The 20,575-nt window shown below is 57.8% G+C and overlaps 1 protein-coding gene, 2 non-coding genes and 1 pseudogene across 15 annotated transcripts in view; 1 reads left to right on the forward strand and 3 right to left on the reverse strand.

The window, feature by feature from the left end:
- The first annotated feature begins 24 nt into the window (after positions 1-24).
- On the forward strand, positions 25-747 carry LOC115842832 (uncharacterized; annotated as a pseudogene).
- Positions 748-2,362: 1,615 nt separating this feature from the next.
- PRRC2B (proline rich coiled-coil 2B) overlaps positions 2,363-20,575 on the reverse strand; it is an 86,238-nt gene continuing 68,025 nt past the window's right edge. For 3 of the 13 annotated variants that reach the window (XM_060300277.1, XM_060300283.1, XM_060300276.1), the window contains exons 18-32: positions 19,908-20,053; positions 19,174-19,315; positions 17,559-17,644; positions 17,023-17,211; positions 16,678-16,875; positions 16,174-16,260; positions 15,375-15,479; positions 15,028-15,220; positions 14,143-14,240; positions 13,073-13,200; positions 12,359-12,599; positions 9,045-9,224; positions 8,358-8,449; positions 5,738-5,819; positions 2,363-4,493 (exon numbers count right to left, since the gene is read on the reverse strand). In XM_060300277.1, coding sequence (XP_060156260.1) covers positions 4,359-4,493; positions 5,738-5,819; positions 8,358-8,449; positions 9,045-9,224; positions 12,359-12,599; positions 13,073-13,200; positions 14,143-14,240; positions 15,028-15,220; positions 15,375-15,479; positions 16,174-16,260; positions 16,678-16,875; positions 17,023-17,211; positions 17,559-17,644; positions 19,174-19,315; positions 19,908-20,053 — 2,102 coding nt within the window. In that variant the 3' untranslated portion in view covers positions 2,363-4,358. The remainder of the gene's footprint in view (positions 4,494-5,737; positions 5,820-8,357; positions 8,450-9,044; positions 9,225-12,358; positions 12,600-13,072; positions 13,201-14,142; positions 14,241-15,027; positions 15,221-15,374; positions 15,480-16,173; positions 16,261-16,677; positions 16,876-17,022; positions 17,212-17,558; positions 17,645-19,173; positions 19,316-19,907; positions 20,054-20,575) is intronic. The other 10 variants (XM_060300282.1, XM_060300279.1, XM_060300280.1 and 7 more) reach the window with 10 other exon arrangements.
- Positions 9,834-9,919, reverse strand: LOC115843016 (small nucleolar RNA SNORD62). Its single transcript, XR_004035558.1, has one exon. It is a non-coding gene; the product is annotated as a small nucleolar RNA SNORD62 (small nucleolar RNA).
- Positions 14,469-14,554, reverse strand: LOC115843015 (small nucleolar RNA SNORD62). The gene has a single exon (XR_004035557.1). It is a non-coding gene; the product is annotated as a small nucleolar RNA SNORD62 (small nucleolar RNA).

The following is a 20,575-nucleotide window of genomic DNA, read 5'->3' on the forward strand; positions in this document are numbered from 1 at the left end:
TTTAAATACGGAGAATTCTTTCGTATGGAAAGAGCTAGTACAATCACATATTTGAAAGGAGAAACCGTAGGTACTGAACCGGAGGGAAGGGTGAGGGGTGAGTGTGCCACCATGGCCTGCTGGATCCACGGTTCCATTTCCCATCCAAGGTAGAAGCTCCCCCAAACAACGTAGAAACAAGCTGCACGTTACACCTTTAGCCATCGTCTGCCCTTTCAAATATCTGGTCTACGTGAAAAGACACAGAGGAAAGGCCAAAATAAGAACAAAAGGAAACAAAACACAACAAAAAAACCCCGAACCCTTATTACTATGCAAGGCATGAGGTCAAAAGCTTGGGAGTACAGGAACCCCTTTACACAATGGAAGAAAGTCATCCACAGAGAGCCTTAACAGAAAGTTCCACCCCGAGGCTTTGTAGCACGCTGAAGACGGGGCCCCGGGGACACTGTACCATCTTGGAGACCACCTAACTGGGATGGAGAAATGGTGAACAGCAGGTTGTAATATCACTAGTCAGATATGCGCTGGTGGTCCCGGTGGAGGGCACGGCTGGGGGACAGAGTGTCTGACCCCAACACTGAGCCATTCCTGTCCGGGTGATCTGCTCGTCTTAGGTCCAGTTCACTTTTCAAACAGGAAGAGCCGGCTTTCTGGAAGTCTGCATTTCCCAGTCATCACAGAACAGTACAAACAAGTACCCTAGTGTCCTTGGTCGCCTAAGGCCATTTCCAACAGACCTTCTAACCCAGGCTAGCTCTGCAGGAGAAATGGGACAAATGCAGACTTGAGAGGCAACATGCAGCTACTTGGTGGAGGGGAAGCACACAGCAGGGAGGGGGCTTCAGCAGTTGGCCACACACTGCCTCGGCAGGCCAGTTCTGGGCGTGGCCGTGCCCTCGTGTGCACCCTTGGCCTCCTCGGCCCCTGACCATCAGTCACCAACCTCATCAACCATCCAGAAAGCAGGTCCAGAAGACAGGAGGGCGAGGGCAGAGCCGGAGAGAACTGATGCCCGTTATTTAATGACAAGATGCCCCAATATCCCCTGGCAGTGGCTGGAATGACCGTGGCTTTGGAACTGGACCAACCAGATTTTCTGAATGTGCAATAGTCGTACTTTAGTTTTCCCCCTGAAGGAACCCAGAGCCAAAAGCGTATGAATCCCATGTTTGAAAACCATAATGATGATGATTAAAACGGGGAAGCAAAGAGAACCAGACCAAATACACATGCCAAAGAAGTCTTCAGTGGGTGGACAAGGACACATGGACCCATGCTCTTGGCTTTTACCCCGCTAACTGATGTTGGACATACTGCAGGACACTGGCTTGCTGAACAACGGGCTGCACCATCAGCGGGCCAGGGCAAAGCGGCCAGCATGGGAAGGGAGGGTAATTTTAGCAGGCAGAGGCTCAGCGAGAAGACCCTGACACCCCACCCCCACCCCCAGAAAAGGTTAAGCGCTAGCCTCCACCTGTTCCCGCCAAAGGCCCAAGGCATTCTGCCAGAGGCCTTGGCATGGACACGCACTCTTGAGGATGGGGATTTGAAGGCAAAATATGACCCTAAGTCCTATTACCTTGAGCTTGGCTCTAAAAGCACATGAAAAGAGGAGAGAGATTGCACCTTAAGACATCTCTGCACTAAAAACTGCATTTCATCAGACCAAGGAAGGGACGGGGTGTTGGTTGGGCCCAAGGCCTGCCCTCTGCCTCCAGAGTTCAATGTAAAATCTGTATCTCAGCGGGGAAGAGACTGCAGCTTGGGCACACAAAGGTGGTAAACGCACTGAACTTCACATGCAATTTCCTGGCCTTTCCTGCACAGAATAATTCAGACATTATATATAAATAGAGCAGTGAAACATTTACTTTTTTTCACCTAGACCTACAACATCAATACATATAAATAAATTCTAGTGTTTTCTGTTTTTATTGGGGGGTGGGGGTGGGGAAATACAGGGGTAGAGAAAAGGGCTGGAGAACAGGTGACCCTTTCGTTTTTATTTTTTCTCAAACAGGAAGTACCGTCACTCCGATGGCAGGTTCACCTGAAGCACACAGCTTGAGAGTTTGTAACAGCATCCAGGACTGTCCTGTTCAATTTCAAAATGAGAAAGCCTTTTTTCCTTTTGACAAACAATGTGCACTGGAATTAGGTGTGAGGGGTCTGGCCGTGTTTCTAAGAGTGAGTGTGTGGCCTCTGCAGGGACGACTGGAGCGGAGAGGAGCTCAGTCAGGGCGGCTGGGTGCGGGGACGGCAGCTAGGCACTCGCGGGGGAAGGGAGACAAGAGCAGGTGAGCCAGTGGGCAGCCCTTCAAGAAGGGCCTTCCGAGTAAAGAGTCAGGGGATGAAGGAGAAAAAAAAAAAAAGCTAGTGAGAAGTAAGGCCTGAGGGTGGAGGCAAGGAGGGAGTGCTGAACACTATCGAACAAGCAGCGAAGCATCCTTCAGGAAAACCGGCCTCCCCGGATGACGCCGGAGGAGCCCTGCACCCTCTGCCAGGAGGCTGTTGCTCCCCCACTTCCTTCAAGCACTGAAGAGCAACAAGTGACTTCGGCGGTTCCTAAGGCGCTTCTTTCCCCGTGTTCCACACTGGACAGAGCTTAGAGCCACTGCCCGAGTGACTGTCACACACCTGTGGCGACACTGCGGGTGGACTCTGTGGGGCACGCCCCCGATCGCCTACTGCCCATTCTCCGAGGCAGGTCTTCCCTGGACCCGCCAGCAACGGCAGGTAGATGGCGCGTGAGTTACTCCCAAGAGCGTGAGCAAAACTTCAAATTTCCCCTCGCCTTTCCTTGGAACGACAGAATTTGGGATGATTTCCTTCTAATTCTTATCTTAAAAACAAAAGCCTAGCATAAAATGCCTCACAGACTCTGACAAAGGCAGCTCTGCAGACTTACGAGGCTACCCAGGCTGTTCTGGGAGTCACCGTCAGCCCTGCAACCCATCCTCCCCCTGGACACTGCTCTGTCCTTGAAGAGACCCACTGCCCAGCTCAGGCCTCTCTGTCCCCACAGCCTGGGTCTGCTGCTGGGAGCGGAGAAAAGGAAGCCCTCCCAGCAGCCTCCCAGAGCTCACGCCTCTGTCGCAGACCCAACCAAACCCCCGTCCATGTGCTCACGGCCACGCGGATGAAGTGCACGGTCTCTAGTGACAACTGTCCACGCGTCCGTCACCACAGAGGAAGTGCGTGGCTTCCAGTGACGAGCTGTGAGAGAGGTGGAGGGACAGGAGGACCCAGAGACACGGAGGCAGCTCAGGAAGGACAGCTCAGGAAGGACGAGGGAAGCTCAGAGGGGAAGGAGCGCGTGGGAAAACATCAGGCCCCGCGGGCGCTGGAGTCCCAGAAGCAGACACTGACGGGGGCTGGCGCTGTCAGTTCGCACCGTCCAGGCCAGACTGGAAAATGCCAGGGCCTTCTATCTCCATGATTCACCTCAGGTGCCCAGCGGTCAGTGTCCCCACCAGTTTTGAAGAGTTCAAGACAGAAATTCTGTGTAATTCTTATGCTAAAAACAGCGTCAACTTCACCGGGCCGGACCGCCCATGAAGTCGCTGTGGTCACCAGGCCAGCGGCTTCCCGACTAAAACGCCATCCCCCCTCCCCTCCCTCCCACCACCGCTTCCCAAGCTCAGGAGCGGTGTCTTAAGTCACCACTTCTTTTTGCAAGTAACCTCAAAGGTTAACCAACCGAGACACAGAGAGCAGGAGAGGAGAGGGCACGTTCCTACGCGTCACCTCTTAAGGTATCACAGCAGTGATGTATCAAATGAAACAGGAGAGAGGTTAAAAGGAAACTACCGCAACAGAAGAGGGGTCAGGGAGAGGACGGCAAAGAACATATAAAAGTCCAGCTCTTACAGACGAAGCTTGTGTTTCTCTTTTCCTTTCTCTTTTGTAAAAACCTTTAGCTGCTTTTTAGAACAAAAAGCTTCAACTAAAACGGCCCTGCTGCCAGACCACTGTGCCCGGGGACGGAAAGCGGGGAGGGAAGGAAGCTCGGTGGAGGGCGCCTTGGCCGCCAGAAGCAGGATGAGGAGGGGAGGGCGGGGTTAATCTGCACGGCACGACGGCTCGGTCACTCCACGGTCGTGGCGCAAAGGAGGCGGGAATGGAGTCATTTGCTTTTTTGTTTTTTTCGTGTTAAAGCCAAGCAGGTCAATGCCACAGATCCACGGGTGCAAGCTGGTTGGACAACGGAGCTTTCAGGAGTGGAGGAGAGCAGGGAGATCTCGCAGTCCGGGCCAGGTCGGTGGACGGTGGATCCACCTGGGAGACTCCCCAGCGTCCGGTGGCAGCGAGGTCGAGGGGCGGCAGTCCTTCCGGGCAGGCCAGGCCCAGCATCTTCAGGCCTTGCTCTCCTCCACCTTCACCGCCCGGGGCTTGATCGCTCCAGTTCGCTTCAGCTGGGAAGCGGCTGAGGGGGCCTCCTGCAGCTTCACGGCTCCCAGGCTGGGCTTTTCATCCACTCGTTGTTTTGCCTTTGGACAGACGGATGGGGACAAAGAAAGTTACCCTTACGCAGACACACCTGCCAGGATCCGCGGTCCCACCACCCGCTTCCTGCTCCTGAGTCAGAGGAAAGCCACCCTAAGAAGCCCATCTTTCGGTCGAAGGACCAAACTCAGAAGTGACTGGCCTGGGAAGGACGCTGGCATGAGGCTGCTCTGGTCCCTCCCACGGGCGCTGAGCGCAGTGATTCGGAGCCGTGGGAGGACCCCGGGTCCTCCGGGAAGCACTCTGCACTGCCCAGGGGCCTCTGCAGGCGGCACACCCAAGGCCGCCTGGAGGGACCTTTTTCAAATCAGTGCACCCCACGCCCCTCAGAGCTCCCGACTGTGCTGAGGGGGCGCAGGGCCTCTCGCCCAACTTGGTCTCCCAGATCTTCCACCCTCCCCGACTCCCACGGTGTGGAAACCTTTCCCCAAGCCCCTAGTTTGACCTCCAGAGCCGCGGTCAGGGTCCCGTCACTCTGCAGCTCTGCACAGTGAGGTGTGTCGCAGAGTGAGCAGCCTGACTTCGGCCCCTCATACAGTGGGGGGAGCTCTGAAGAAGGCTCTAGAAGCTCAGTCCAAGCAACTCAAAGAGCGACCCTCGGGGAACCACGTTAGGAGATGTGAAATGAACAATCTTGCTTCCAGCTCCACCATCCAGGAGCGCTGTTTTACTAACACCCCCGCCTGACGAGCCTGAGCTCTGGAGCCTGGTCACATTTGAGAGGAGTGAAGAGAACCACGCTGAAGGCCAAGACGCCGAGAGACCTGTCTCGTTATAAAACGGGGAAACGTCATTCCGTCTGGATCCCACCCGGCCAAGACGAGGACGAGACACAGCACTTACGAGGCCAGCACGCGCAGGCACAGACGCCAGGCACGCACGCGCACGCACACCCCCGGCTTCTAGAGCTGACCCACGGGCCTAAGCGGGTCCCAGCGCCTTCACAGCCCAATGGCTGCGGAGGGAGAGTCCACCTTCCGGCACCACCTCCTCAGGGGAACCCGCACCCTCCCTTCTCTGCGGACAAGGAAGGACCCAGACGCCCGCCAAGAGGAGAAGTGCCTTCTCCGGGGGGGCTCGGGCTCCCCGGCTCCCACGCCACGCTCTAAGCGCCAGGGCTCGTCTCTTTAAGAGGAGCACGCAAACGGCTGGACAGTCCCTCCTCTTTTGGCACTTGGAGACGGGCCTAAGCGTCCGGGGCTGGAGGGTCTGGAAAGCCATCTTCTACCTGTTGAACGTAGTGTCCCTGCACAGAGCCCATGTTAACTGCTGATCCAGAGGGCTTCCCACTGGGGCTAGCAGAGCTAGGCCTGAAAAAACCAAAGGAGGGGATGAGAACACACGCGTCACCACAGAAACGGAGTCAAGCCTCCAACAGAGGAAACAGACCCAGACAGCCAGAGCGCAGGGGGCGAGGGGGTCGCCACTGGGCCCTGGCACCTCCAACCCAGCTCATGGGGACACACCTGAGGGGCAGAGGCCAGGTCCCCACCACGGGCAGACACTGACCGGTCAAGACGACAGACGGACACCAACCGTCTCTCAGGTTTGGAGGGTCTAGACCGACATGACGCTCCAGCCAAAAGGTCTATTAGCCTGACACGAGGGAATCCCCTGGCGGCCCAGTGGGTACGACTTGGTGCTTTTACTGCCGTGGACCCAGGTTCCATCTCTGGTGGGAAACTAAGATCCCACAAGCCGTGTGGCACAGCAAAAAAAAAAAAATTAGAAAAGAAACAAAAATGAACTTAAACTCCAACAGGAGTTTAGACTTCAAAAAGAAAAGGGAATTTCCTAGTGGTCCAGAGGTTAGGTCTTGGCACTTCCACTGCGGGGGCCTAGGTTCGATCCCTGGTCGGGGAGCTAAGAACCTGCGAGCCGCACAGCGCAGCCAAAAAAAACCCCGAACGAACAAACGAACAAACCTGATGCGTGAGTTATGCTGAGTATCTGTCCAGTCTTCTCTTGTGGGGTGGAGGGTAGGGGTGGTAAAGAGAGATACCAAAATAACAAAAATGGAGAGCACCTTTCTAAATGTGTCCCACCGACCAGACAACTAGCTCCCAGGATGTTAATCAGGCGCTACGCGGAAAAAAGATCCTGGGGTCAAAATCGTTAGGTAGTTACGTGTGCGAAGTTCCACAGGACTTTCCCCCGGGGGCCACGGGCCGCTCAGGCCCTGTGCCGAGGTGCACCCCGACTCCCCAGCAAGCCCTCTCGGGCATGCACGCCCCCCGAGTAGCTGACCAGGGAACGCCTCTCTGACAGGGCATGCCTCAGAAGCCCTGTTTCCAGAAAAGTCAGGCAACACTGCACTGTAAAAATATACCAATTTCCCCAACCCCACTAAGACACCAGCAATACAAAGGCTACTAAGTAAGGCTTATGTTTTGTAAAGATTCTCCACAGAATAAAACTGCTGCTGCCATTCCTACAGTGAACGGACACAGGCGACTCTTGTTATGTGAGCGTCCCTTTCCGGATTTGCCTCTGAGGAAGGCTCTGCAGCCAGAGGAGGCTAAAACCTGCTTGGGGCAGCAGGGGATCGACAGCCTCTCTCTATGCTTGAAGCTTCCTTTTTCCTTCCAAATCACACCCATGGTTTGGCGCTGCTGTCCATGTATATTTTTCTTACAGGTCTGTTATTTTGGCCTATGTGAAAAATATGGTTGGAAAGCAAAACAAAAGTAAGTCAAGCCAAGAGAGTGGGAATAAGAACAGGAAAGTAACCACACGGGGGGAAATTCACAAAAAGCCCTCTCTCGGGAAATGCAGCTGGAGCACGGACTGACATGACCACGGGGCAGGACTCGGCCTCAACACTCTGAGCGCGACGGGGCAGGGCGGGCGGCCGTGCAGGCAACCTTGCCCTCAGCCACGCCGGCAGCCTCGTGCAGGGCACTGCGGGTCACGCACACCTGTTTTACTCATGTGCAGACAGGAGGAATCTCCAGGAATCTCCCACACGTAACAAGAGTCGACTGTGCCAACCCTCGGGCCAAGCGCCGTGTGCTGCCTCCCCAGCCGCACACTTCTCCGCGGGTGAGAGAGCCATCAGAAGCAGACGCTCCCTGACTTTCTAACACGCTAAGCCCTGCTGACCCTTGAGCATCACGGCTTTGAACTGCATGGGTCCACTTACACGTGGATTGTTTTCAGTAAGTACTACACGATCTGCAGTTGGTCGAGTCCTCGGATGTGGAACTGTGGACACGAAGGGCTAAACGTAAAGTTATACTTGAATTTTCAACTGCATGGAGGGTCAGCGCCCCTAACCCCTGCGTTGTTCAAGGGTCAACTGTAACTCAACATCGTGACTGATAAAAAGCCCCCCTCTGAATCCAGCCAAGGGACCCGGGACAGTTACTGGAGGCGGAGACAGATCCCGAGAAGGCAAAGAAGGTACAGCTCTCGCCATACGAGCCCAGCAGCAGCAAGCCCTGGTGGGGTCACAAGGCCATTCAAGGGACATGTGGCCCCAGGAGAGGAACCCCCGCCCCCCACTTCCAGGGTATCTGCCCTCTCTGCCAGTGAATCTTTAAAAAAACATCTGGTGAGAAAGCTGTTAGTAGCCAGGGTCTGTCCTGACGCTATTATAACATGAGCCTTTCCTTTCCCTGCCTTTCCAGAAAGTTCTCCCATACCAGAACATTTTATGATGATGATTAAATGCAAAGCCATGCCCCAGAGTTCCTGAGTCTCCTGTGTCCCAGCACTGGAACTTCACGGTGACACACACGCTGACAAGAGCGACCCAGCCTCAGTGCCCTCGCGCTGCTCTCCCTGGGCCCGCGATTCCACAGCGAGGGCTCAGCTGTGAGCATCCGATCCCCAGGGCGTCTCTTTACCTGTAGGTCTGCGGTGATGGCATGGAGCCTCCTGAAGAAACATTCTGTTTACTGTCGGCAAAGTGGAAGCCCTTCATCTCCATCTGAGAGGACTAAAGACACCGGGAAGTGATGGGCTGTCACTGGAACGCCCTGGGGACAGCTGCCCCCGCCACCAACCACCCTGGGCAGAGCCAGTGGGGGCCACGAGGGCTTCAGGACAGAGAGGCATCTCGTCAAGGAGCGTGCACGCCTGGCCTTCCAGTGCAGGCTGGAGGCAGGAGCGACCACGTGTGTTTGTTCCCTTGGCACGGGTTGGGAGGGCAGACTGTGCGCCACCCCTGAGCACTGGCCGCAGTGAACGGGCCCTCTCTGCCCCGGAGGCCACCCTCTGCAGCGCCCCGGGAGCTGGCAAGGACTTCGGCCCCCCAGACCTCAGCCGCAGGCACCTTCCTCCCTGCCCTGCTCACGCAGGCCTGTTCACGTTGTTAGTAACACGTGACCAGGGCTTCCTGCCACGGGACTGAGAGGACTGGGCAACGAGTGGGCCACCGGCGGTCTGGCGAGGCCCGGAGCCTGCGTCCCAGACCGCCGGCACTCGCCCCCGCAACAGTGGTTCCTGACTGGCCAGAAAGGGTCTCCGAGACGGGAGCCCCACCGGGAGCCCCACCCCACCCCAGGGCCACAGCAAGACGGAGTCATCCTCACCTCTCTGCTGGTGTTAAGGACCGAAGGTTGGGAGCCAGGTGGGAGCATTCTTCGGGGGGCCCCGACAGAGAGGCTCTGCCCCTGTGACAGCTGGATGGACTGCGGCAGGAGCAGGGGCTGCTGCCCAGAGCCGTACCGAGGCAGGGGCAGCTGGGAGCCAGGCAGCGGCATCGTCAGCTGCTGGACAACAGGGACAGTCAGGGGGAGGACGCCACAACCACCACTTACACACGCATCCAAGAGCAACCGCGCATCCCACCTCATGTTCTCATTGCAGATGAAAGGAAGCAAGGCCTTCCCACAGTAGGACAGATTCTGGATAGAACACAGCAGAGATCACCCTAGACTGCATACTCTCAGTGGTAGGGGGCAAGCCTTAGCTGGTGAGAAAAGAACTCGGACGGCTAGAAAATAAGCAGGACAGCTACGGGTGTCAAGTGCGGAAGGCGGGCGGCAAACCCCGTGTGCGTGTTGGGGGGCGGGGGGCGGGGAGAAAGGTCAGGAAGGTCTAGAAGCCTTCTCAGGAAGCAGTGCCCAAGCGAGTCCCACAAGATGGGAGCTACACAGGAGGGGTATCCTTGTGCCCTCTTTCGCAGCACAAAAAGGCAAGACTACTTCATGCTCTGCCTCCGAAGGTGACAGAAAACAACTGGGGTCTGGGGTTTAGGGTTCCTGCAGTCTTGGAGCCTTCTGAAGCCTGTTCTCCTGAAGTCCAGAACGAGGTGCGAGAAGGGAAGGAGGTGGGCCAGGATACCCTCGGGACGGGGCGGGCGGGCCGGCCAACTGTGGTCCCTCGGTCACCTTCCTCTTCATCTCCCTGCTACTGAGTCCACAGTGGAGGGTCGGAAGGACCTATTGGAATGGCATCACTGAGACGTGGGGCAGCCGGACCTCAAGGCCCGGGCCCCTCCTTGCGCACAGCTGGGTGCGGGAAGAAGGCAGGGGTGGCTCAGCGTTTCTGGAGCGCTGGCATGGGGCGCGGTGTGAGCCGATGTGAGTCTTAAAGAGGCGCCCTGGCTGCTGTGCTGAGAACAAACTGGCAGCCGAGAGCAGCAGCTGGGCGCAGGGGTGGGGGGTGGGGGTGGGGTGGAGGGGAAGAGAAAGGGCCAGACTCTGAATACTTTTCAAAGGTAGGGCTGCCGGGATGTGACGAATCAGCGGGGGCGTGGCGGAAGCAGGGATCCGGGGATGCCCCATGCCAGACCTAAGCAGAGATGACGGGCAGCCCACTGGGTCTGAGTTCAGGTCCAGGAGACAGAAATTCGGGAGAACCAGGAAGCGTTGGATTTGGGTCAGGCTTAGAGCCACAGGTCTAGAAAGAGGCCCGAGGATGGCGCCCAGAAGGCACAGCGAGTTACTGCCTGGGGAGGCAACGGGGAAACAGCAAAGGAGACCGGGAAGAGGCCTCAGGGAGGTGGAAGGAAAGCCAGGAGCAGTGTCCTCGGAACCCAGAGAGCGTGGTTCGGGGGAAGGAGTGACCACTGGGTCAAATGCTACTGATGGGTCAGTAGGAGGAGGGTGAAGAACCGCCAGGTTCAGTAACGTGGAATCTGCCGGTGTCCCTAAAGAAGCGTTCTGTTTCTTAAAAAACGAGGAAAGGCTGGGCTGCCTGGGGATGTGGCGGAAGGACCCTCACAGCCGGACGGCAGCACTGCAGCACCTCTACGTGCTGATGGCGGGAAGAGGACGCTAGCTGGAGCAGCTCCCAGGCGGGTGGAGAGGATGGGCTGCCCGCTCTCACCCCAGGGCCCCTCGCAGGCTCGGAGACGTGGCGCTGGGAGCTTGCAGATGTTCTCTTTTCCTCGTTACGACTCATTTCTTTGGCGACACAGGATGCAAAATCACGGTGGGGGAGAAGGCAATGAGGAGGGTGGGGAGGTGCCCAAACGCTGGCTTTCCAGAGGGCGGCTGTATTTAACCTGAATCCAGTCTAACAGGGTCCGTTTCCCGCCAGCCTCAGGAAGCCGGGCAGAGGCGGGCCAGGGTTTAACCCAGGTGAGCACAGGGAGGGAGGGGCCGGGCGGAGCTGAGTGCAAATGACAAGGAGAGGGGGACTCCCCTGGCGGTCCAGCGGTTAGGACTCCACGCTTCCACTGCAGGGGGCACGGGTTCGATCCCTGGTTGGGGAACTAAGATCCTGCGTGCTGCGGCGCGGTCGAAAAACCAAAAAAGACTAGGAAGTTGTCTGCGGCTCTGCTGAAGGGGGTGGGGGGCAGGGATGGGGGAGGGAGAATTAAAAGGTGGCTGGACGTGGGTCACTAGATGGAGGGAGTGAGAAAAGTCAGAGGTGGTGAGCAGGTAGGACCCGTCGGCCCGAGACCACGGGAGAGGTACAGCGACTGGCAGTGACCAGTCCAGACTGGAGGCAAGCAGGCACTGGTGGTGAGGCCGTGGAACTGGGGGCAGAGACCTAGGGGTGAGGGGTCACCTACAGAGACACCAAAACCCCTCAGAACTACAACGGGAGACGTGCTGGAGACTGAGCCACGGGCCAAAGGAGGGGAGTGACCCTCAGAACCGTCTAATGCACCCACAGGTCGGGGGGAGGAGGATGTGGGAGCGGACACGGACTCAGCAACGTGGTGCCCGTGGCACACGGGGGCCAGCGGGGGTACAGTCTACGGGGTGGGCTCCAAAGCCAGGGTGTGAGGGGCAGGCAGGGAGAGTGGCCTCGAAGCACGCGTGTGCACGCAGAGGAGACACGCAGCCACCCCCACGGCCACAGCAGGAGGGCGGAGAGGCTGCAGGAGAAGCGGCGCCCTCGCTCTCGGGGAAAGCCCAGTCTCGGGACTGCTCACAGGAGGCGGAGCAGCTGGCCCTGGTCTGGCAGCCCAAGGACTGGTGGCAGTGGCTACAAGCAGCATGTAAGTCAGTGGGCATCACGAGGCAGATACAAGGGGAAACGATCGTGAAGAAAAGAGACCTAGGGCTTCCCTGGTGGCGCAGTGCTTAAGAATCCGCCTGCCAATGCAGGGGACACAGGTTTGAGCCCTGGTCTGGGAGGAGCCCACATGCCGCGGAGCAACTAAGCCCGTGTGCCACGGCTACTGAGCCTGTGCTCTAGAGCCCGCAAGCCCCAACCACTGAAGCCCACGCACCTAGAGCCTGTGCTCCGCAGCAAGAGAAGCCACCACAATGAGAAGCCCGCACACTGCAACCAAGAGTAGCCCCTGCTCATCGCAACTAAAGAAAGACCACGCGCAGCATTTAGGACCCAACACAGCCAAAAATAAATAAATAAATAAAATTAAGAAAAAAATAAAAAAAAGAAAAGAGACCTTGTGTTCTGAGGTGGGAGTGAGTGAATTCCTGACCTGCGGGAGCTGGGAGTCCAACATCTGGGAGGCGCCGAGCCCGGCGGCCGGGCCGAGCTGGCCCTCGTAGACCAGGGCTTGGTTTCCACTCATGGGCTGGTAGGGCGAGCCGGACTGGGGCTTCACCATCTCTAAGGGCTGCATGCCTGGGAACGCCGAGTAGGGGGGCTTCAAGGCTGTGCCTCCGGAGAGGATCATGGTGCTGGGCGGTGACAGGCTGGGGTGCATATACACCTGAGATCTGCAAAAGCCAGACAGACGGTCGGGGCAGGTGCACGACTGCACCAGCTGATCTCACGTGTGGGCACGCCTCAGAATCCCCGCAGGGCTCGTCGCTCCAACACAGGCTGTCGGCTCACCCCCAGGGATTCTGACTCAGAAGGTCTGGGATGGGCCCTGACAACTTGCACTTAAACAAGCTCCTAGACGGTGCTGCTGGTCTCGGGCCCACGGTTTGAGCATCACTGGATTGAACAGCACAGAACAGGAGACACTGAAAGAGTGGGCCAGAGGCGGCAAGGGACGGCGAGGCGGGAGAGCAGGGAGGGGGCCGGAGGACACAGAGAGCAAGGGCAAGGCCAGGCCACACCCCGCCCACACCCGCCGCCAAGCGGGGCCGCGCAGAGCAGCAGCCGGCAAAGGGAAAAGGCCCACAGGCCGGGAAGGCAGAAAGCCCTGTTGCGAGCTGCCAGCCCCCAAGTCCTGGCGTCTCACCTGAAGGGCTGTAAGGAGCTGAAGATCTCCTGAGACTGGGAGACGGGGAGCCCGCCCCTCAGCCCGAGCTGGGCTTGAGCTTGCAGAGACGTGTGAAGGGAAATCGGGATCTGCTGGGCAGCGGCAGCCTGTGGACGGCGGGCCAGGCCATCATCGCGCTGCCCTCCAGGCTGACGCTCACCCCCGCCTCCCACCCCCGCCCGCCCTTCTCCACGGGCAGCCAACACCGCCCACGATGCAAACTCATGTCCTGCCTGTGCTTCCTTCACTCTTGGGAGAAAACAGAAAACTGGCAGCAATCCCAAAGCAGGGCACATCCCTATACTGGATTCTGTACAGTGGTGGAAACACTGGCTACACGTATCAACAGAGGTGGGTTTCAGAAACGCAACGGTGGATGGAAAATGTGCGTGAAGAAGAAAAACACGTGCAGTGTGATCCAGTTATGCGAAGAGCGAGGTCTTGCAAAACCAAACAACGTAATACTTAAGAATATGCTATGAACAGAGATCAGGACAGGCCAAGTCCTCCGTCCCCAAAACAGCACTTCATCCTGGTCTGTGCGGGCACACGGGTCGGTGGGGCTGCAGGACGATTAGGAAGGCCCAGCACCAGCTTCAGGAGGAAGACTTCCAAAAAGCACCCCCTCGCGGCACAGAAAGTGTGCCAATTCTGCGTAAAAACAAACACCTGCTCGCTTCTACAACTACCTCTTTCTAACGCATCCATGCCTGGGAGTCTAGGCCTTTCTTCTCTTCATCAGAAGGATACCTGATCACCAAAGAGAATTCCGTTTCAGTGAATTCCCCAGCTAGGGCACAGGAGCGCTTCGAGAAGGGAAAGCTAAGCAGAGCCTGGAGCACTCAGCTCCATCCTCCTCCTCGTCTCTCATGTACTCATCCAGTAAATACTGACTGGCTGCCATACGTGCCAGGTACTGAGCGTTAACGCGAGGGGCACAAAAAATGAGACACACCACGAACAAATAAATGAAGAAGGTAGGTAACTACACCGTGTGCTGCACCCCTTCCCCCACCCCCGCGCGGGGCCACCTAGCTCGCTGTCATCACCTGTTGGTAACTCTGCTGCTGAGGTATCGTCTGAGGAACCAACCGGGGCTGACTTGCAAACACATGGCCATCCAGGTAGAGAGGTGGCAGGTGGTTGCCTGGAAACAGAATCCGAGGGGGTGAAACAGGATCAAGTCTCACTGTTCCAGAAGGTGCTGGGAATCAGTGGGAGGAGGGAGTGTGTGCACTGCTGACCCTGTGCTCCTGCGTGGCCCAGGGCCCAGGAAGAGGGGCTGGCTGCAGCCTGCCTTTGCCACCTCACCCATTCACCCACGGCCCCGCACACAGGGGCCAGGGGGGTTCGTTATAAAGGAAAGCTGCCTGGGTCTCTCAGTCGCCTTCCTCTTCATCTCCCTGCTATTGAGTCCACAGTGGAGGGTCAGAAGGATCTATTGGAATTACATCACTGAGACTTTGGCAGCCAGGCCCTCAAAACCCCCACAGGCTCCCTTGGGGCACCAACATAGTGATAAGGATGGTGACAGGATAAAACTGGGCTCAGCTGATACAAAGCACTTCCCAGACGTGAGCTCGTCTCACTGGCGTGGCGACCCCACCCAGGGCCACCGTCACCCTGTGTGATGTCGCGGAGGAGGGGGCACAGCTCAGAGAGCTGCTCATGCGGCACGGTCTGACCCAAAGCCAAGTCTCTGATCAGTCCCCTCTGCAGGAGATGGAAGAGCCTCACCAAAGTCGCACGGTCCTGCTTCCCAGCCCAGGAGGCAGGTGACCTGAGCACGTGGGAAGCTACGACCCCCAGCCTAGAACACGCCCCCCTCTACACACTCCTTAAGTCAAGGCGGGGGTGGTACTCAGGGCTGAGAATCCAGCCTTTCTCTCGAGTGAATGGAGAAGGCTCCCTGAGCTGGCGCGCGGGGGAGATACCTGGAAGAGACGCAGAAGGTGCGACCGAGGCCACGGGCATGGGGGGCATGGAGACCCCACCGAAGGAGCTGTAGGTGACCCCGCTGGAGGCTCCCCCGGAGGATGGGGGCTGCAGGCCCGAGCCAGTGCCTCCTGGAGAGCTCTGCTCCGGCAAACTGGGTGAGTTCTCCCAAGCCTTGCGCGCAGACTCCATCTTCAGAAGCAAGGAGGTGGGGGAGACGAAAATTACCGTCCGGGAGGCAGCGGACAGCACAAGTTAAGCCCGGGGAGGTGGGTGGGGTCGCCCGCTCCTGCCCCTTCACAAGCCAAGGCACCGGTGGCCCCGCCTTGCTCGGGGCCAGTGTTACCTTCAGAGTGAGGTCAGCGGTGGGGAAGGACATCTGGGAGAGGCCGATGGCCCTCTGGATGTGATGATCGCGCCGGAGGATGGGAATACTCTGTGCCAACCCAGCCTGAAGGGGAAGGAGACCACGGGACACTGACGGGCCCAGAGAAAGCGAGACGACGTGTCCAAACGCGCCTTCCATTTTGGTCGTGTGCACTCGAGACCCCTCCAAATGGCTGCCTCCACCGACTCTCTCGAAAGAAGGCCGTGGAGAGCCTCCCTCATCCCCGCACCCCGAGCCCTCCAGCAGGGCCGCCAACTGCCAGTACGCAGGCACCGCTACGTGGCATGGAGATACCAGGTCCTGTCTCAGCCCCCTCCCCAAAAACTGTGAAAAAGAGGTCCTGGTAACACATGTTCGGAAACGCAACTGCTAGGCCCTCCTCCTGCAGTGCCCAGCGCCCACCAGCACGATGCGGGGATTCTGAGAAACCTCAGAGCAAAGAAACCTGTTTAGTGCAGCATTCTCAAACATGTGCGACCACAGAACCTGGGAGGTTTTAAATCACAAAGTGCCAGATAAACCAGACCTTAGGAGTTACATTCTCCCATTTTAAGTTCACAAAACCAGAGCGTGGAACAACTTGCTCAAGGACGTGTAACTTAGCTAGAGACAGCATCAGGACTCAAACCACGTCCGCCCAACCCCAGAGCCGTGGCTGGTTCGCCCCCTCTGGTTTCGGAACACCTCACGAGGCTCTTTTTGCCCAGGGCCTGCTGGCACGGGGACGACAGAGCTGGAGGTGGAAGCACAGACTTACGTTACTGGCCAACGCGTCCTGAAGTTTGACAACTGGGTTCCCCGCGGGACCAGAGGCAGAACCGGGCTGCAAGCTGAAATCAGAGTCCTGGAAAAAAAAGGGAACAAAGCCCACAGAAATCACTGTGGCTCACCTTCTGTCAGAGACCCACGTTATTGTGATCCACAGTCTCAGCAACTCAAACACCCACTGAGCAGCGCTCACCACATGGCCAAGAGGGCCAGATGTTTCCCGAAGGCCCTAGAAAGGAGGCCGCCCCCTTCTCTCTGCCCGGCTCCCTGCTCGGCCTGAGAACCTGCCTGGTGTCCCAGGGAGACGGAGAACGTAGCTCACAGCACCTCTTCACCTGCAAAGCCACCCGCCACGCTCCCCTGGAGCACTGGCAGCGCCCATGTCCCCGCTCCTTCTAGGAGCCCACCCTAAGCTCCCCCCTTCCTCTCCAAGCACCAAAGGTGCGGGGCAGCAGTGGGGGCACAGGTAGAAGAAAACAAATCAAAGCCTCACCTTTGGACTGACTCCAAATTCAATGGGGGGCACTGGCAGCACAGAGTCCACGTGAATCTCCACCCCATTGACAGGGGGGACCACAGCCCCTTGCAGCCGCTCAGCCCCCTCGGAGCCCTTTCTGTTTTTCAGAGACCGCTCATTGCCGATGGGGCCTGGTCTGTGCTCCTTGCTCTGTCCTGAGCCTTGTTCGGAATCCTTGATGGAAAAGCAGAGAAGCTGAGACGCACAGCCTGGAAATGACCCTGATCTCCAGCTTCCAAGGGACCAGGAGTCGGGGAAGAAGACAAAAGATACCAGCCCTTCCGCCCAGCCCGGCCCCTGAGAGCCAGACTCCCAGGTTACCTTCGGCTCCGACTGCTTCTGAGTCTGCTCCTTGTGGCCATCGGCCTTGGGCTCCAGGCCAGGCCCGCTCGCCTCCTCGGGTTTCAGAGTGCCGTACGGGGAGCTGCGCTGCGAGGAGGTCGCTGAGGACTCCCGAGACTCGGCGCTCAGGTCAACGCCACTGTCTCCCTGGCTGCTCTTAAAGCCCTGCTGTGCAGGACACAGGAGGGTCAGAGCCCAGGCCGCTCGACACGTCTCCCGGCCCGAGCCCACAATCACAGGTACGCGTGGGCCCTGGACGGAGACCACAAACCCACTGCGCGTGTGACCGCCGCCAGATGCCGAGGAGAGGCCCTCACGCCGCCTACCCAGGGTGGGTGCTGCTCCCTGGCCATCTCCGCTCCTCCTCCCTCCCACACAGGCCCCTCCCGCAGATCCGAAAGCAAGACTGCAGACCAGTGACGAGCCAGGCTCACTGCCCGGCCAGGGAGAGCACGGGCGGGCCTCTGGGACGGCGGCGGACGTGAGCACACGCCCGGCGCCCGGCGGCCACTCACCTCGGCAGAGCCGGGCTCGGTGCCGGCAAAGGCAGTGGCGGCTTTGGCCCAGGAGTCGCCGGTCGAGGCCTGAATGGGGAGGGCTGCTAGGGAGGAAGAGACAGAGAGTCAGGACGTCGAAGAGGAACAACCAAGCCAGAAATACAAGCACAGGCGCCGCTCACACAAACCCAAGTCTCTGAGCCGCCCCCGCTCCCACCGCAATCGACCCATTAGCGAAAGAGGAGCTGGTCTGATACCTTCACCCGACTTCCCAACACCCTCAGGCGGATCTCGGTAAACGTGCTTCCTGTGATTTCACTGACAATGCGCCCTACCAAACACACCAGCAGCTTTGCACTCACACCGGTCAGAGCGCGCTGCCGCTGCCTCTGCTGCAGTGCGGCTCCCTGCCATAAGCCACTTATTGGTACACGCTGGCGCCTCTACAAGGCTCTGAACACTTGAAGCTGATGCTACTCAACTTCTGTTACTCACAGACCACCCTGAGAACCCAACAAAAGCCATGGACCCTGTGTGTGCATATGAAATCTCACATGCTCTCCTTAAGATCCAGGGGCCCTCTGAAGTCACCCACAGACCCCTGGTCCGAGCAACCAATGAGATGCTGCGGAATCCTGGAGGGAGAGCGTGACTCCCGAGTTAGCCCACTCTGCTTGAGCAACACGGCGGGTAAGTACTTTTGGACATTTATACCATGACACGCACCACTCTCACAACCAAACTGACCGATCAAGATTTTATTAAAAATTATCGTACTTTCAGTCAGAGTTGCCTATTTCCCTGTTATTTTGCACTGTGCTGGAAGCAAGCTTTTAACCAGGAACGTGAAGACAGGCCATGAGGTAAAACTGAAAGAACCAGGCCCAGAACCTAGGCTCCTGGGTGTTCGTCACATGGCTCTGAGGTTGTCACTTCACTCTGGAAGCCTCGGCTGCTTGGAATAAAAGAGCTGGAAATGGATGATTTCTCCGAGCTCCCGCTGTATACCCTGCAGGGCCCTGCCGAAAGCAGGCGTTCAAGAAGGATCTGCTCAATTTAAATGGTTTTGTATTTTAAAATGGAAAATTACCAGAAAAATAGCACTGGGTAAGAAATTTTTTCAGGGAAACAAATTTTCTAAAAGATAAAGGCCACCTTAGTCTGGTTTCAAACCTAAGACAGCATTTGGGGAGGAGCTGACAGAAACTTCCTTCTGCTGAGGAAAGAGCACACAGCACAGACAGGAAAGCTTCTGGACTCCTGTTCTGAGCAGTCGTCTGCTGCTCTTCCTCAAGAGAAGAAGGAAGGATAATTGGTGTGGGCAGAGTCAAGCCACCTCCCCGAGTGACCTCAGCTGGGCGGGGGTGGGGGCCATCCTTTCCCATCACTGGATATGGAATGCTCTCCTCTCCACCAAATCTCAGGCAGGGAAAATCTGACATCTGTTCAAAGGCTGCAGCAGCACGTGGTGCTAAGATGGCATCCAACACCCTGACTCAGCAGAGGAAGCCAGGAAACAGGTAATGCTCCGTCTGCGTTCACGGCCCCAAAGCAGGATGCTCCCCAATAAGAGGCCCCGAGCCTGTGAGGCGGCCGTGGGCCGAGCGGCTGGGCCCAGACCCCGAGCTCTTACCCTGGCCGCTGCTCTCCCAGATCTCGGTACCCAGGCTACTGCCAGGCACAGCTCCATCACCTTGCTCCAGGCACAGGTGGTTCTGCTTTTTCGCAAACCGAGGAGGAATACGAGAGGAAAGATTTCGGCCTTTGACAGGTACCTAAGGAGAAGAAAAGTGATGCGGTCCAGCCTCGACCTCTGGCGTGAAGGATAACAAGCTCTCCCCAGGAAGACTATCCCAGGCACCAGAACCACACCCCCAGAAACTGCTCCAGTGACGCTACAGCCAGCGGCGCTACAGCCAGACCTCAGCGTCAGCCAAGACTCAACCACGTGGGAACTGCAGTGCCAACCAAACCGCCCCCGGAAGCGACCGGTGGGCTGTGACCTGGGACTGCGGGCAAGCGAGCAGGGCTCGGCCCCGACTCCGTTTCGAGTACAGAGTCGCCAACCCTCGTGACTCCCAGGGTGATGAGTCTCGTCCCACTCAGGCCGGAGCACAGTGGAAGGAGGATGGACTTCGGGGCTGATGGAGGCCTGCGTCCTGCTCGGCCCTGTTTCGGTGGGGGTCACCCCGGACCAGTCCCCCTCTCGGACAGTAGGGTTAACACCATCTGCTGCCGTGGAGCCACGGGGATAGCGGGCCCTGGAAGGCAGTGCGTGTTTAATAAACATGCCTTCTTCCTCTCCTGTCTTGGGCCTGATTCAGAAGCCCCGTCCGCCCCGGCCCCGCCCACGCCTCGCGCCCCGACCTGCACGGCTGGCTCCTTCCTTCTCCTCTCTTCCTCCAGCACACGGCGCTGCTTCTTGGTCAGGACTTCGATGAAGCCTTCCCCCACCACAGAGCCCACCTCACCCTCCTCTCCGGGGCTGGATCCGCAGTTTTCAACGCCGGCATCTGAACCAAGATTCACAAGGAAAGACAGTGAGTGGCTCCATTTACTGGGAGCCAAGAATAACCCAACCCTACAGACACCTGGTATCTAAGGACCGGCTCAGCTCAGAGGCCAGGCTCTTAGCTGGCTTGGGCCTCAGCATATTCACCAGGGTCTAGGAAACCCAGCTATGATTTCTACACCCTTCTCACGGCCCCTCTAACACAGCGTTACCTCAAATCAAAGAGGCTACGGTTAAGAAAACAGTCTTCGGAGACAGACATACTGAAGTCCCAGCTCCGCTCCTAACCAGCTGTGTGACCTTGCACAAACCACTCAACTTCTCTGGGCCTCAGCTTCCCCATCTTTAAAACTGGGACACTGCAGGGCTGTTATGGGGGTTCAGCAAGGTTGTGAGCGACATGAAGGCAGGAATCCTTTCTGTTTTGCTCTTAACCCAGTACGTGCCCGGAAGCTAAGATGTTCAGTGAAAGGGCAAACCCGGCAATGCACAGAGGTGGCCACGGCTCCCCATGTGGCCCGGA

The sequence above is a fragment of the Globicephala melas genome, chromosome 6 (assembly GCF_963455315.2).
Source record: "Globicephala melas chromosome 6, mGloMel1.2, whole genome shotgun sequence".
In the NCBI taxonomy this organism is placed as follows: Eukaryota; Metazoa; Chordata; class Mammalia; order Artiodactyla; family Delphinidae; genus Globicephala; species Globicephala melas.